Genomic DNA, 16,211 nt, shown 5'->3' with positions numbered 1-16,211 from the left:
ACAATCACAATGTTTAAGAGGCACTTAGACAGATAAATGAGCAGGCAGGGAATGGAAGGATATGGACCATGTGCAGGCAGATAGGATCAGTTGAGAATAGCATTGTGGTTGGCACAGACATGGTGGGCAAAAGGAGCTGTCCCTGTGCCGTACTGTTCTGTGTCCTTTATTTGAGTAAGGGCAATAAATGACAAGAGGAGAAACATGGTTACATTTGTGAATGTTATAGTTCACTCACAACGAGGGAACATTGCAATATACCGATGGTGCAGAGTACAGGAGAGCAAGAGGAATCATTCTCATTCCTCTCCATTAAATTCCATTACATTCAACTTCATTATGCAAACACTATCATTTCAAGCACATACAAACCAAAATACAGAACCACGAGGGGATTTTATTTTATTAGAAAGGATATTCTGACAGTATTTTCAGAACAAGACGTTTCTTTAAAATGGCATTGTAAACAGATACATCGAGAAAAATACAATAATTTGTATCAAATCTAATTACATCTACATTCCAGAATCTTTTAATGCAATGGAAACAATTTAGTATTTCTGAAATTCTGAACTGCAGTACACATTGATTTGTCACACTGAATCAGACCCCTGTTCCTCATTTACTAAAGTGCTTGCTAACCTTTATTTCAGTAACCCAACATGTACCAAATCAACTCAAATACCTCAGCAAATAAAAAGTCTACTCTTTTTCCTTAAAAAAAAAGGTAAATATGTTTTCATTAAATAGGAGAAGTTTATTAAATAAACTCCATCTGGAATCTAATCTTTCAATCAAGTGTTTGGCAGATTTTAAACAATTTGGCATCACTCCAGTGTAAAAATTTGACAATGCACCAGTAGTAGTTTAGGCACATACCTGTAATGAAGTTAAACAATCCTTCAGGGGAGAAAAAAAAAGCCTAATACACAATTTGTCTGTCTACATATGGTTTAATGGAATCATAAGAACCAGAAATTAGCACTGAAACCATAAATAATAAATCCCGCACCAAGTGAGAAGGTTGTATTTTCAGAAGAAGCCCCAACATTTTAAACAAAAGGGAGGAAAAAGAAGAGAGATTACAAATATATGATGTACCCCGAAGACCCATTTAAAACGTGAGCTGTATGGGGGAGGGGGAATAAAATTCAGCATTGGGTGTTTGATTAGTTTTTGGCTGCTGATTTTTGCCACTACTTGACCCATGTGGTACTCACTAATTGCAATGGTTTAGCTGTCAATCATAATTGCGAGATCTTGCACCAGCCCAGAATAAAATTACTGCTGGTACTCAGTCTGCCCTGACTTCCTGTTGAAACAGAACAGTACACTAATTCACACAAGGCATCAGAAAAACCTCTTGTATTTTTCTTTTAGACAGTCCACAAATAAGTAATTTGCTCATTTATTCTCATTATACCAAAATATTAGCTTTGGGAAGGGATGGCATGCATTGGGTTTTAAGAAAAAAAAGTGTTTAGCTTAATTATTAATAAAAGGTTTCCACCACAGGTCAATCTAGCAAGCACATTTGCTTTTGTCTGGGTCTGCTGCATTTAGGTGCTCAGTGGAGCTATGGCCATTGGACCTTACAACCCCTTCAGGTATCCAAGATTTGTCCACACACCGTTCCATGCGCTTCATGATGAGCTCCAGCAGAGTTTCCACTGCTTTATTCACATTGGATGCTGTTGCTGCACTTGTCTCAAAGTAGGGTAGTCTGTGAAGAAAGTAGGTTGTCAGCAATATATAAATGAAAAGACAGAAACTGCGCATAATGAGTGTAAGCCAGCAAATATTGTAATACTAAAGCCTTTAGACATATTAATAAAACCAACATCATCAATTTATTAGCATTACTATCAGACAAAATCCTTTTTGGGTTTAATGTTGCTGAACTGCATCAGAGCATGTGTTTCTTCATGAGCTACCACTATCTCAAATGACATTAAACTCACTAACAGTTCAAGATAGTCAAAGGCCAACCAAAAAATAACGTCATGAATGATGAATAGAAGCAGGAATTAAGAGGGATCTTGTGGCAAGCACCTATATCTGTGCCAGAAGGCCTGGGTTCAAATCCCACCTTCTACAGAGGTGTATTATATCATTTCTGAACTGGTTCATATAAAAATATCTAGGACCAAGAACCATTTCCAAACAGTCTAGAGATTTCTAATTTTTCAACAGGTTCCTTCTTTTAATACCTGTACACAATTCACACTGTTACACAATGAGTCTATCCCTTGATGAGGTGGAATTTAGAATCGGAATTAGCTTTATTGTCACGTACTCAAAGGAGTGCAGTGAAAAATGTACAAGTTGCCACCTACCGCACCACCATAGGTAGAAAGGTCCCTAGGTACAACAACTTGTTATAGTTCTTCAGAAAATAGAGAAGTAAAAAGTCCAGCATTGCAGATTTTAGGAATAAATTAGAAAATGGAGTGAAAAATGTTCAGAAGAATGGTCTCCCAACCCAGTCCATGCTGGCACCTAATACAAAACTGTCAATGAGGAAATATAGACATTCATCTAATCCTGTCAGGACTCTGCAGTTTATCTCTCATCTTTTAAGTGTGTGATGCCTCCATTGCCTAACATGGTATAAAATTCATTGGATTATCAAGCTGTGCCTCAAAGGAAACAACAGCCCCACAACGGAGTGTAGCCCTGGAGTACAACATACCCTACAACAATGATTATTCTACAAAGAATAGAGTCATGGATTCAATAATCACCCAAGTTTCAACTAAAAGTTTATCTGACTTTAGGTACTATGCAAGTGAAGCAATGACGTGGTTACACATTGGCTGGATTCCTATGTCACTGCTAACGTTACAGGCTCTTGTTTGTAAAATAAATCTTCATTTTAGTCTGAGAATATGGTTCAGAATAAACTCTGCCTTTCAATGAGCACATCAAGTTAAGGTGGACACACAATATGCATTATATCACACAGCAGGCCAAGTGTTCTGGGAGACTTGGGTGCACTTCTGCAAGAAGCAAAGTTGACAACAAGTTACAACAAACAATTAGAAAGACAAATGGTGTGTTGCAAGGGGACTGGTGTACAAAAGTAAGGAAATCCCGCTATAGTTGAATTGGGCTTTGTTGAGGTCACACACTTAGAGTCAAAAAGTGTGGTGCTAGAAAAGCACAGCTGGTAAGGCAGCATCCAAGCAGAAGGAGAGTCGACATTTCGATCATAAGCCCTTCATAAGAGTTTAAAGCTCAAAACATTGACTCTCCTGTTCCTCAGATGCTGCCTGACCATTTTCCAGCACCACACTTTTTGACTCTGATCTCCAGCATCTGAAGTCCTCATTTTCTCCTCCTTGAGATCACATCCTGTGTGCTTTCCATATCTCGTGAAGGATAGATTGGTTCCTGGAAGGAGAATATTGTCTTGCAGGATGAAGCTGAATAAGTTGGTTCTATACTCGCCGGAGTTCTTTTGAAAATCAAGAGATGATCTAGGGGTTCGATTCCAGACTGTATGGAGGTTGGCCATTATCTGCACTGGCTTCCTACGGGGGCTCCAGTTTTCTCCCACAGTTCAAAAATATGCAGGTTAGGTGGAATGGCCATGCTAAATTGCCCATAGAGTCCAGGGATATGCAGGTTAGGTGGATGAACCATGGGAAATGCAGCTTTACAGGGATAGAGCAGGGTGATTCTGAGGTAGGATGCTCTTTGGAAGAACGATGTGGACGCGATGGGCCAAATGGCCTGCTTCCACACTGTAAGGATTCTATGATCTGCTCAAAACATTAAAGATTGTGAGAGGATAGACAGAGGTTAATTTCCTCTGCCTGGGAGCTCTAGAATACAGGGGCACAGACTCAGAATAAGGTGTCGATCAATTCAGATGGAGGTGAAGAGCGATTTCTTCACTCTTTGAGGGTATAAAAAAGGTGCACCGCATGCAACTGAAGCAACTGTTGGAATTAAAATTGGAACTGGATTAACTTTCACTCAGAATCTTTACAATCTGTTGGCCTAAAAGGGTTGGACATGCTCCATTGTGGAAATTTTTTCCCAAGGTTGGGAGAGAGATGTTTGTGAATAAGGGGATGTGGGGAGCAAGTGGAAAGTGCAGATGATCAGCCAGCATCATCCTGAATAGCAACACAGACTCATGGAGCACTTGAACTATTCCTGCTCTTAGGAAGGGTGATTCGCAGCTGGAAGGGATTTCATTCACAGCGTGCAATAAAAGGTGCAAACCTCAGTTTAGAAAGACTTCATCTGCTTGTGGAATTGACCCTTTGTTTCTGCATTACACAATACCTCAGTTGAACTATTTTAATAATTACGGTGACAATTGACTGAATTTTCCAGAGCCTGAGTGATTCTAAATCTACCGGCAGCACGGTGGCACAGTGGTTAGCACTGCTGCCTCACAGCGCCAGAGACCTGGGTTCAATTCCCGCCTCAGGCGACTCTCTGTGTGGAGTTTGCACATTTTCCCTATGACTGTGTGGGCTTCCTCCGGGTGCTCCGGTTTCCTCCCACAATCCAAAAATGTGCAGGTTAGGTGGATTGGCCATGCTAAATTGCCCATAATGTTAGGTGAAGGGGTAAATGTAGGGGAATGGGTCTGGGTGGGTTGCGCTTCGGCGGGTCGGTATGGACTTGTTGGGCCGAAAGGCCTATTTCCACACTGTAAGTAAGTAATCAAATCTAAGTAAAGTAATCTAATCTACTCTAAATTGTACACTTTCTTGGATTGATCAGAGGCTTCTTGCCATAGTTAGTCCAGTAATGCTCAGTATTGAGCTATACAGCCTTCTCAGCAAGCAAACACTCACACATTCATGCTTATATTTGATTAATACACTATATTGATGGATAAAGTATAATCTCAAACTAGCAATAAAAAGACAATGAACCTTAAAAACAAATGGCAACATTCAACTACAGAGTTACGTGTGACATTCAATTAGGGATGATAAAATATTGCACAATATCATCCTGTAGTCTCATTTAAAGGAAATTCACATGTCACTGCAGCAGCTTTTCAAACAGGTCAGAACTCTTGAACTGATTCAGTGACAAATCTGATTTATTCCCCAGAATTGCAGCAGCTTTAAGTGCCCCATTCCTTAACCTCGAGGCAATAACCAAATATTTAATGTTCCTTTTTTAATAAAAAGGGCAATGCAAAAGTAAAGGCTCCTTTGAGAACTGGAATTTCAGAAACAAGAGTTGTACAAGATCACACCTCATTATAGATACTGCAGCTCTGGCAATATAGTTTTAGACAAACCATACATAATACGCCTGAATAGTATGGCGCATTTCAATTCAGTCCTTGCTTATTTCTCCTGAGAGCTATGCCAGCTGCTGTAATTGCTGGAATTGAACAGAATTTCTCTCTCCTGAACAAGTAACATCATTTAGATGAGTGTGATGTACTTTAATCCAGATCTTCCATGATGGTTCAATTCATTCCCATCCCCTTTCCATTTCCTCTTCCAATTCTTGATTCATATCATCCTCAGCTCCTGGACAGTGATTCAGCGCAATTCATTAAATTCTGCGGATGCTCCTTTCGCCTCGGCAATTATTGGAAGCAAAGACACATTGAAGTATTCCGCACATACCCCATTCATGGGAAGTTGAGGCTTCAAACTCTGTGGTTGTTCTTCCTTCCACTTTTCCGATAGTAACAACATTTGTTTGTCGGTCAGTTGCTCACTCCCATTAAAAATCAGCAACCAGTTTTGCACTGGGGTTTCGTCTTTGCAATTGCCATTTCATTATGGGCAACATGGCAAAGCCAGTTAAAAAGCAAACGAGACAGAATTCCATACCCCAAACCAGAGTGGGAAGTCAAAGGATACCTTGCTCATTTGAAGAAATGCTCTAGTCAGGGCATTAATCATTTCTGTCAGACCAGAGCTGGACAACGAAAGAGGATGGAATCTTGGAGCCAGTCCAGAGAACAGCCACTGGATTAATTGCTCACGTGCTGTCTTTCTGTTTGAGACAAATGGAATCCTCCATCAAGTTTCCATTGTGGAATGGAAGTGTCAAATAGATTTAGCTAAAGCTTGCAGCACTGTAATTGCTGCTCAATACTCAGGTGATAAATAGTTGAAATAAAGTACAGGATAGCAGAGATAAAGTATATAAAATATTTAAAATGCAGTTTGATGCTATGGAATGGGAGTTAGTGGATTTGAGGAAAACGTTTGATGGGCTAAACGTTCAAATCTCATCTCTGATACATATATCTTCTTCAGCAAAGGGATTTTCAAATCCTCTGCAGTCACTGGTCAGAATTTATTTAGAAAGAAATCTCTCATTGACTCCATATCATCAACTGGTGTAGCAACATGACATTATCAACAGAACCTCACTGCCTTTCAGTTACCCTTAATCATAGAAAACCAATTAAAAGCCCAGAACAAAGCTCCCCTTCCAATTAGAGGACGGGTGGGATGAGGTAGCCACTTGGACTGAGGAAGGACTCCTTTTCAAAGTTACCAGTTTACATACACACACACAGAGACACATAATTCATACATACATATATTTTTGTGTCTACGCACACACATCTAATGATGACAAGCTGCAGCACCTTGCTCTGCACAGAACAAGTTTATAAAATTGGTTCTCTGCATGCAGTTGAAGCAACTATTGAAGTTAAAAATGTAATTGGATTAATCAAAACATTATTGTTGATCATAGCTAGCTTGAAACCTGGGCCTCTTATTTTACATCCTGAATGATTACATACTTTATCTGTACTAGAATCTTTGCACTTACAAACTGCCCAGAATATTAACATGTTTTCCAGTTTCTCCACATTGATGGCATGCCTGGTCAACTCTCACAATCAAATGTGGGGATGAGCAGTAACTGAAATTCAATGAAGGAAAATATTTCAATATTTGGCTAGAAGACCTGTCCACCTGCTAGACAGGAAGTTCTGAGGCCAACATAATCGGAGAATGGCTTCCACAGCAAAACGTGTTGTTCTCCTTTCTCTAGATAATTGTAGTCATTTGCCATGAACCTTTAAGAGGCTGGTACAAAAATCATGAAAGTGGTCTCATTTGTAACTGGTTTGCCTTTTACAAACTTGTCCAGATTCTATACAATGGGGAATGCAAAAAGAAAAAAAGAATTTATTCTCCACTTCCTCATAACTATTGGTAACCTTTCTTCATTAGAACATATAGAAATGTTGGGAATACAATAGGACAGGCAAAACATTTAGTCAGCAGTCATATTCAAGGCATGCCAATTCTGATCTGGTGTTCTTTTTTTGTAAAACACTAATCCAATCATGTCTAATCCATTTAGAGGAGGCACCAATTTTTGCAATTGCAAACAGTTTAATCATAATACAGTAAATTCACTTTGCAGTAAATTGTCATGTTTAATCACTTCAAATCTCCAAAAAAAATTATTTAACAGTTACAGTTTCACTATCAATTCTCTTTCAGCTTCCTCAGTCGTGGGCCTTTATGTCAATCCAATAAAATGGAAGTGTCATGAAAATGAAATACAGGTTTTTCTTTCAAGTTTACAAAGTTCTTCTACAAATTTAAACTTTAATAATTTGCTTGTACACATGAAACAAGCAAAATGTAAATTACAGATTAATTTTTTTTTAAAAGGTATTAATGAATTATCTTCTTGTTAACACTGTACACGTTCAGGAAAATCCCCTCATGAGCTGAAGAACATATCCCCAACCCCAAGTTGGGGATAAATTGGATTCAATAAAATCATAAAATCATAAAAACATCTTTTTTTTAAATTCACTCATGGGACATAGGCATTGCTGGCTGGCCCAGCATTTATTGCCCATCCATAGTTGCCCTCAGGAAGCTAGTGGAGAGCTGTCTTCCTGAACCGCTGCAGGGCACATGTTATGGATAGACCCACAATGCTGTTAGGGAAGGAATTCCAGGATTTTGACCCAATGACACTGAAGGAGCAGCAATCTATTTCCAAGTCAGGATGGTGAGTGGCTTCTTGGGGTGGGAAAGTGGGGGAAGTTAGCAGGTGGTAGTTTTCCCATGTATCTACTGCCCTTGACTTCCCAGATGGTGGTGGTTGTGGGTTTGGACGGTGCTGTCAAAGGAGACTAGCAGATATGCACACATATTAAAGCCTTAGAAATGCGAACAGCATTGTGCTAATATTTTATGAATTATGCTTTCCTATGCCATTTACAGTTTTTTTAATGTACACAACCAAAGCTATTAAAAGTTCAAAGCTGAACAAGGACTTTACAAATATTCTATAATTACTCCTCAATAAAGAAGACATGAGACTCTTTGCCCTCAGCTATTCTCCTTTTGTTATCAGTTCAGGTTTGTAGCAAAGTGTTGCACATGGACTTTATAAATCAAAGTCTCAGTTCAGACAGAGAACAGCAAATTATTAATTCCAATTAAGTGAGTTTTAAGCATCGTAAGTCTATTTTCACAATTCTAATCATCAAGCATTTATTAATATATTCTTTCCTTTTCTTTCCAGCAACTATTAATTCTGTTGAGGTTTAAAGTGCTCCCAAATGTATATTGTTCATATTTTCAAATTTGGGGTGCAAATTGAAATAAAGTAAATTTCATAACATCAAATATTACTGAAATGCGTCTCATTAGTAAAAGTTCTCAAACCTTGTCCTGTGTTCAACATCCTGTTGAATCCGCCAGAGCGAAATGCCTCTAGGTTTCATTATCATTTTGGTCCAATCATGGAGAAAAGAGTTGAATTTGAGAGAAAAACTGATCGGGACTGCCCTTGACATCAGCATGTGGCACCAAGAAGCAAAATTGAAGTCAATATTAACCATAGGGGAAAAGGAAATTACACTGGTTAGGATCATATCTAGTACAAAGGGAGATGACTGTGGCTGTTGGAGGCCAATTTTCTTAGCTGCAGGACATCACTGCAAGAGTTCTGCAGAGTTGTGCCCTTTGCCAATCAAATTGAGCTGCTTCAATGACCTTTCCTCCATCATAGGTGAAAAGATATTCACTGATGATCACACTATGTTCAGCATCATTTGCAACTCCTCAGGTACTGAAGCAGTGTACACTGCCATCAGTAAGACCTGGATGACATTCAAATTTAGGCTGATAAGTGGCAAGGAATGTGAAACCATTTTTACAATAGTTCGGATTTCCACTATTAGTGAGCATGGATTTCTTTAAAAACACCAAATACCAAGGGAACTTTTACAGTGCACCATTGGTGGAATTTTCAAACAGAGATTGATGACAAGAATTTCAAAATCATGTCCAAATTGGAATCAACCAATGAGACTCACTCCTGTCAACTAACCAACATTTACATCACCGGTCCTTCATCCAGGCATTGTTCAGAAATACAACATTGTACAGTCCTCAGGTTTTTCCATTAAAAATCCACATTAGAATGGGCAGTTACATAATGTTCGAGTCCTGACAAGAGGGATGCTCTATTCCCCACCCTCTCCAGTGAGAGATCTTAAATCTCCACCCCACATCCAATAACAATTGCTGATAGACCAAAGTGAACTTTAAGCAACTTTGGACTCCTGGTTGCAAGAAAGTACTGGGTCTCTTCACAATATCTCCCAAGTCTGGACTGGTGTAAGTCCACCTCTCAAACCTACTGCACAACAGCATACTATCCCAATGACTCAAAACACCCAAACCCCACACTCACCATTTCCCATGCTGCCCGTATTCCTTTCACAAATTGTATTATTTATTGGAGAATTGCTAAAAGAGAGAACCAACATGATATCCTTCAGTCAATACAATCATTCCTCTCCCCCATGTCAGTGTCGGGCCAATTTAGAAATAGGAACAGAGAAAACAGAACACAGTACGTGCACATGAAAACATTCCTACTTTACATCATAGTGATCATAGACTTTACTGAGCACAGAGCATTGTTGTAGAATTATAGAAGAAAGTGAGGACTGCAGTTGCTGGAGATCAGAGTCGCGAGTGTGGTGCTGGAAAAGCACAGCAGGTCAGGCAGCATCCGACGAGCAGGAGAATCGACGTTTTAGGCATAAGCCCTTCATCAGGAATCCTGACCTGCTGTGTGTTTCCAGCACCATACTCTCGACTCTTGTAGAATTATAGTAATGACTGAAAACCTCCAACAAATTGTGGAATAAACAGCAATTCCACCCAATGTTGAGAAAGAGATATTAATACCAAATGTAAAAGGCATTCAATTCTACTCTACCATTCCCAAAAGGCCAGTAAAAAGCCATTTCCTCAGTGAGAGCAGGATTGCAAAGACTAGTTTGCCAAAGTCAAATACTACAATATTCGCACCGCAGTAACATTTCAGGTATTCTGTTTAAAAAATCATTCATTCAATACAAGCTCAGCACGTAGATCACCTTCCTTTCAAATACAAATTACACTATGCTTTACTTCCAGCCCACACAGGCAAGAAACACTGAATAAATCTCAACAGAAAAGCCTGAGGAGCAGGCACTGATTAGTCAGCAGCACAGGTTATCTGTTCTTTCACTATAAAACTAGCAAGCCATGTATTATTCATAAAATGTACAATACATTCTATTCCACGTTTACATTCCACTCCAATAACAAACTTAAAAAATGATACATCTGATCAATATCCTTATCTATTCGATAGGAATTGGAGCACTGGAAAAATATCCGATAGCTGACTTTATCACCAAAAAGGTCACAGCTCGGGTTGTTGAGGTATAACATGAGTGAATGGTTAGCACCCTGCTTTTCAATGATAATGAATCACTCAGCAGTAGCAACAGTGTTATGAACAATAAGGAAAGCGGAAAATCAGCTCTCCTCTATTAACACTCTCCCAATCAGTTACTCCAATTTATTTTATTTCTTTTCAGCACACAGCTATCATACTTCAATTAAAACACAGTGAACCTGACCAAAATGAAGGAGCCAACTGCAAAAAAAATTTACTACCTCCTAATAAAACAGAAAGAATTAGAAGAAACTTCTTGATGCTGACATAATTTGTTTCAATGCCTTTGAAAAGGTAATCTCAGTGCAGACAAGTTTTATATATCTTTCACTGGTTTCACAAAGCTTGCCTGCATCTGTGGTCACATAATCATGGAGCCATTTTAGGTTGATACCTTTCCTTTTTAAAAATCACTTTTTTCCTGTCTCGAAAGGACTTTAGTATTGAATGATGCAAGTTGAATACCAACCACTTAGCATCATTACAAGCTGCAACACTTCAAATGGGCAGTGTTTGTAACAAGGTCAGCTAGGTAGACCTCATAGAATATGAGTTCCCTGATTGGAGCTGTTAACCTGGTCCAATCAAGGAACGATGGCTGACAGATTATAAACGGGAGTGTCAGAGGTTATTTCACAGAGAGCTGGCTCTGAGGGAGCTGGGTCAGTGTCAAGGATCCTCCATGTGTAAATAAAGAGTGACTTGGTGACAGGTTATTAGCCTCTGTGAAATTATTTCAATATGTGCTCTTAAATAAAATTGGTTTGAGTAATGGTTGCTCCAACTTCAATGGACTTGTGGACAGAAACATAAACCAACTTGTGCGATCAAGAACTGAGAAAAACCCAGGGTGAGTTCCAGAACAGCCAGCCTCGCAATATAATTTGACCTGTACATTTCTGAACCACCCAAAAAACTCACCATTTCGCAACAAGTTCTCCTCTTCCACTTTTAAAAATAATTTCTTCAAAGCAATTAACAAGAAAGTGGACAATCCTTTCAGACATTTAAATGTGACTGGCTGGCACAATCAGGAAAAAAAATGTTTATGTAACTGCCATACCTATGACATGTATGACATTGCTGTGCTTGGCTATTTGACTTGCAAATATGACCACAGTGGCCTTTCAGAACACACTGTTCGAGATAATCCTATGGGATATTTGCAGCCACATTTGACTCAATAAAATTTACTCATGAACATAACATCTTTCCATTAGATAAATGTCAAACATTTTACTGCTTGGGAGGAGAACACTTACCCATATTTCTCTGCCAACGCCTTGGCTGCTTCTTCCTTTACAGCTCTCTGATCCTCTAAATCACATTTATTGCCGCATAATACAATGTCTGGATTTTCACAGTACGCATGCATCTGGAGTTGGCCTGGAGTGAAACATTTATCAAAAGAGAGAAAAACACACACAACTATTTTTTATGAAAAGATAACACTGTTAAAATATGAAACATCACAATCCCTCAAGAATAGCTATTGCAAGTGAGGCATTGACCAGAACAAGGAACACGAGATTGGAGATAATACCAGCAGCAAATCTCCTCTAATGACCCAGAAACGCCCAGGAGAGGATTATGCTGAGATAAGGTACTACAATGCTGAAAGTTGATTTCATTTCTAAAAAAAATACACCTGAACCAGAGATCAATTTTACTTTTAAAAAAACAAGCCACACAATAGTTTACTCCTGACTTTCACTAAATCTTCAAATGTTAGATTGTAAAACTTGTGAAGATTGTGAAATCTCAGTAGGTTCCAGATCACTGAAGGAGAAGAGCTGAGGCTGAGCCCTGAGGCTTCTGGGATTCTGTAGCTTGTCGTCAAGATGCCCTTCTCATTAAAAGACTGTTCACCAGTCAGAAACAAAAGGCTAAATCATTAACACATAGCAACAGGAGCAGCCATTCAGTCCATAGAGCCTGCCCCACCACTCAGTACAATCATGGCTGATCGAACACTTCAATGCCTTTTACTCAACTCATCCCCATAACCCTGTATACACTATTGGTAATTAGTCTCTACCTTAAAAATGCTCAAAGACTGAGCCTCCACAGTCCTCTCTGGTAGAGAATTCCATAGGTTCAAAATTCTGAGGAAAACAAATTCACCTCATCTTGGATCCAAGTGGCATCCCTCTTATTTTAAAATTATGTGTCCTTGTTCCAAACTCAACCTGGTGTGGCATGGTGGCTCAATTGTCAGAACTGCTGCCTCAGAGCACCAGAGACCTGGGTTCAATTCCAGTCCTGGGTGACTGTTTGTGTGCAGTTTGTACGTTCTCCCTGTGTCTGTGTGGGTTTCATCCCACAGTCTATAGATGTGCAGGTTAGGTGAATTGGCCATGGGGGAAATGCAAGGATGGAGGGGTGTGTCTGGGTAGGATGATCTTCAGAGGGTTGGTATGGAGATGATGGGCTGAATGGCCTGTTTCCACACTGAATTCTATTATATTATTTGCCTGCTCTCGCTGCATAGGACAGTTCCTCCTCTCAAAAATAGCTGAAGCTGAGGCAATATATAAAATATGCCGACGGACTGATAAACTGATCAGGGTTTCTGTTATAAATAAAGTTCACCAAGTCCTGAAACGTTGATTCATAGAATCATAGAGTCAACAAGCATAGAAATAGACCCTTCAGTACAACGAATCCATGTTGAACATAATCCCAAACTAAACTAGTGCCATCTTCCTGGCCCAGCCCATATTTGTCCAAACCTTTCCTATTCATGTACTTATTTAAATGTCTTTTAAACATTGTAACTGTACCCACATCCACCACTTCCTCTGGCCATTTATCCCTTACGCTAACCACTCTCTGTGTAAAAAAATGCTTCTCATGTCTTTTTTTAAAGTCTCTCTCTTCTCACCTTAAAAATGTGTGATTCTTTGCTGAAAATATAACAGCTGATTGAGTCACAGAGCCAGCGTCATACAGAATGGAAACAGACCCTTCAGTCTAAATCATCTGCACTGATCAGACATCCCAATCTGAGCTAGTCCCATTTGCCAGCACTTGACATATATCCCTCGAAACCCTTCCTATTCATATACCCATCCAGTTGCCTTTTAAATGTTCTAATTGTACCAGCCTTCACCACTTCCTCGTTCCATCCAAGCAAAACCCTCTGTGTCAAAACAAAAAGCCCCTCAGGTCCTTTTTAAATCTGACCCCTCTCACTTTAAACCTATGCCCTCTACGTCTGGACTCCCCCACCTTGGGAAAAAGACCTTGACTATTGACCCTATACATGCCAATCTTGGAAAATACAAATGAAACTGGAGATCTCTGTAAGAATGCAGGAGATTCCTCTCTTCCCTCCCATCTACTTAAGAACATGGCAATATCTCAATTTGAAGTCCGCATTCTCTTACAGTTAGCAGGAGGAGTGGTCTTGATCATGCCATTGTTAATCTAGCTGATCTCATGCAAGTAGGAGTCATAGAATCCCTTCTGTGTAGAAGCAGGTCATTTAGCCCATTGAGTTCACACTGACGCTCCAAACAACATCCCACCCAGTCCCCATAACCCTGCATTTTCCTTGGCCAATCCACTAACCTCCACACCTTTGGACTGTAGGAGGAAATTGGAGTCCCCGAAGGAAATCCACGCATAAACGGGAAGAATGTGCAAACTCCACACAGACAGTCACCCAAGTGTGGAATTGAACCCAGGTCCCTGGCGCTGTGAGGCAGTAGTGCTAACCACTGAGCCACCAAGGTCAAGCTCTCCCAGCTGGATCATCAGCTCTGCATCAGTGCGCAGTCACATTCTGAGATTCAATCAGCCATGTCAAAACAAAGAAGATAAAATAATATTTGAGCTGAAGCAGCAGAAATAGTTGACACTTGCAGCTGAACTTACTTATCCAGTTTCTGACATTGAGGAAGCTTTGCTCATTTGTCAAGTCAAATATCAAAAGAAAGCCCATTGCATCTCTAAAGAAGGCAGTTGTTAAGCTGCGGAACCTGAAATATGAAGGGGATAAAAAAGAAAATCGATTATAATTCAACCTCACTGGACCTCAAAATAGAAAAAAAAACTTTTATATAACCAACTATTGTTGATAAATGAGAAAAAGCTTTGTTTGTACTTGTCAAAATTTTATTTTTCACAACAGGAAAAGTAAAAGCACTTGAGAGGAACTTCCATCATACAGTCATAGAGATGTGCAGCACGGAAACAGACCCTTCAGTCCAACTCATCCATGCTGACCAGTATCCCAAACCAATCTTGTCCCACTTGCCAGTTACCTGGCCCATATCCCTCTAAACCCTTCCTATTCATATACCCATCCAGATGCCTTTTAAATGTTGTAATTGTACCTGTCTCCACCACTTCCTCTGGAAGATTGTTCCATACACATGCCACCCTCTGGTGAAAATGTTGCCCCTTAGGTCTCTTTCATATCTTTCCATCTCACCCTAAATCCCTCAAGTCAATAAAGTTAGAGATTTCTTTAGTGATAACTGTGTTCTGGAAATCTCTCACTGGTTTCCAGCATTTTATTCACAAACTATTCCTTTTAAAATCTATTCCCTTTCAAAATCGATTCCCTTTTCAGTAAAGAACAACCTTTTATTCACCTTCCCTATTAACCTTTGAAGTTGGATGCGAGCTTTTTGTGATGCATGTGCGAGGCCTCCCAAATCCTTCTGTTCTGCCATTCCTCAACGTCTTTCTCCATGTAAATTACATTCATCTCCTCTATTCTTCTTACCAAAGTGTAAAACCTCTTACTTATCCCCTTTTCCCCATGATATTCCATCTGCAAGGACTTTGCCCACTCACTATACCTTGCTACATCCTTCTGAGGACTCCTTGGGACATCCTCATCACTTCCCTTCCCATATTATTTTTGTGTCAGCTGCAATCTTGGCGATAGTACATTCATTTTCCTCTTCCAAGTCACATGTGTATTCTAAATAATGGTGGTCCCAGCACTGATCCTCTAGTTACAGGTTGCCATCTTGAAAGTGCCCATTACCCCAACTCTCTGTCATGTATTAATTAACCAATCATCTATCCATGCTAATGAGTACTTCCAACATTTAGTAAGTAGCCGAATATGTGGTATCTTATCAAGTGCCTTCTGAAAATCCAAAAATATTTCATCCACTGCTTCACCTTTATCTATCCTGCTTGCTACCTCCTTAAATAATTCTAGCAAATTTGTGAGACATGATTTTCCCTTCATGAAGCCATACTGACTCTGTTTGATTATATGATGTATTGTTATGTACTGTTTCCAGTCACTCAATTTTCTATCCACGCTGGAACTGCTCCTTTTATTCCAAGACCTATTCTTTTCTCTTATATCTATAAGTTGGCTCTCTATCAAATACACTTGATACATGCATACACTTCAACAGCATTACCCTCATCGAGCCATTTTGTTGCTCCTTATAAATTTTCCAACATGTTGGTTAAACATAAAAAAAACTCTCCTTTGAAATTCTTTTGGTTCTTTCTAA

At 39.5% G+C, this 16,211-nt stretch overlaps 1 protein-coding gene across 7 annotated transcripts in view; it reads right to left on the bottom strand.

Annotated features, from left to right (window-relative positions):
• Positions 1-377: 377 nt before the first annotated feature.
• The window catches only part of rab27a (RAB27A, member RAS oncogene family), a 131,126-nt gene continuing 115,292 nt past the window's right edge, over positions 378-16,211 (bottom strand). For all 7 annotated transcript variants that reach the window (XM_043677507.1, XM_043677508.1, XM_043677504.1 and 4 more), the window contains 3 exons: positions 14,602-14,705; positions 11,985-12,108; positions 378-1,723 (listed from right to left, as the gene is read on the bottom strand). In XM_043677507.1, the coding sequence (XP_043533442.1) occupies positions 1,522-1,723; positions 11,985-12,108; positions 14,602-14,705 (430 nt within the window). In that variant the 3' untranslated portion in view covers positions 378-1,521. The remainder of the gene's footprint in view (positions 1,724-11,984; positions 12,109-14,601; positions 14,706-16,211) is intronic.

Source organism: Chiloscyllium plagiosum, chromosome 36 (genome assembly GCF_004010195.1).
Source record: "Chiloscyllium plagiosum isolate BGI_BamShark_2017 chromosome 36, ASM401019v2, whole genome shotgun sequence".
Lineage (NCBI taxonomy): Eukaryota > Metazoa > Chordata > Chondrichthyes > Orectolobiformes > Hemiscylliidae > Chiloscyllium > Chiloscyllium plagiosum.
Note: the sequence above shows the minus strand (reverse complement) of the source record. Positions and strands in the feature narration are given on the sequence as shown.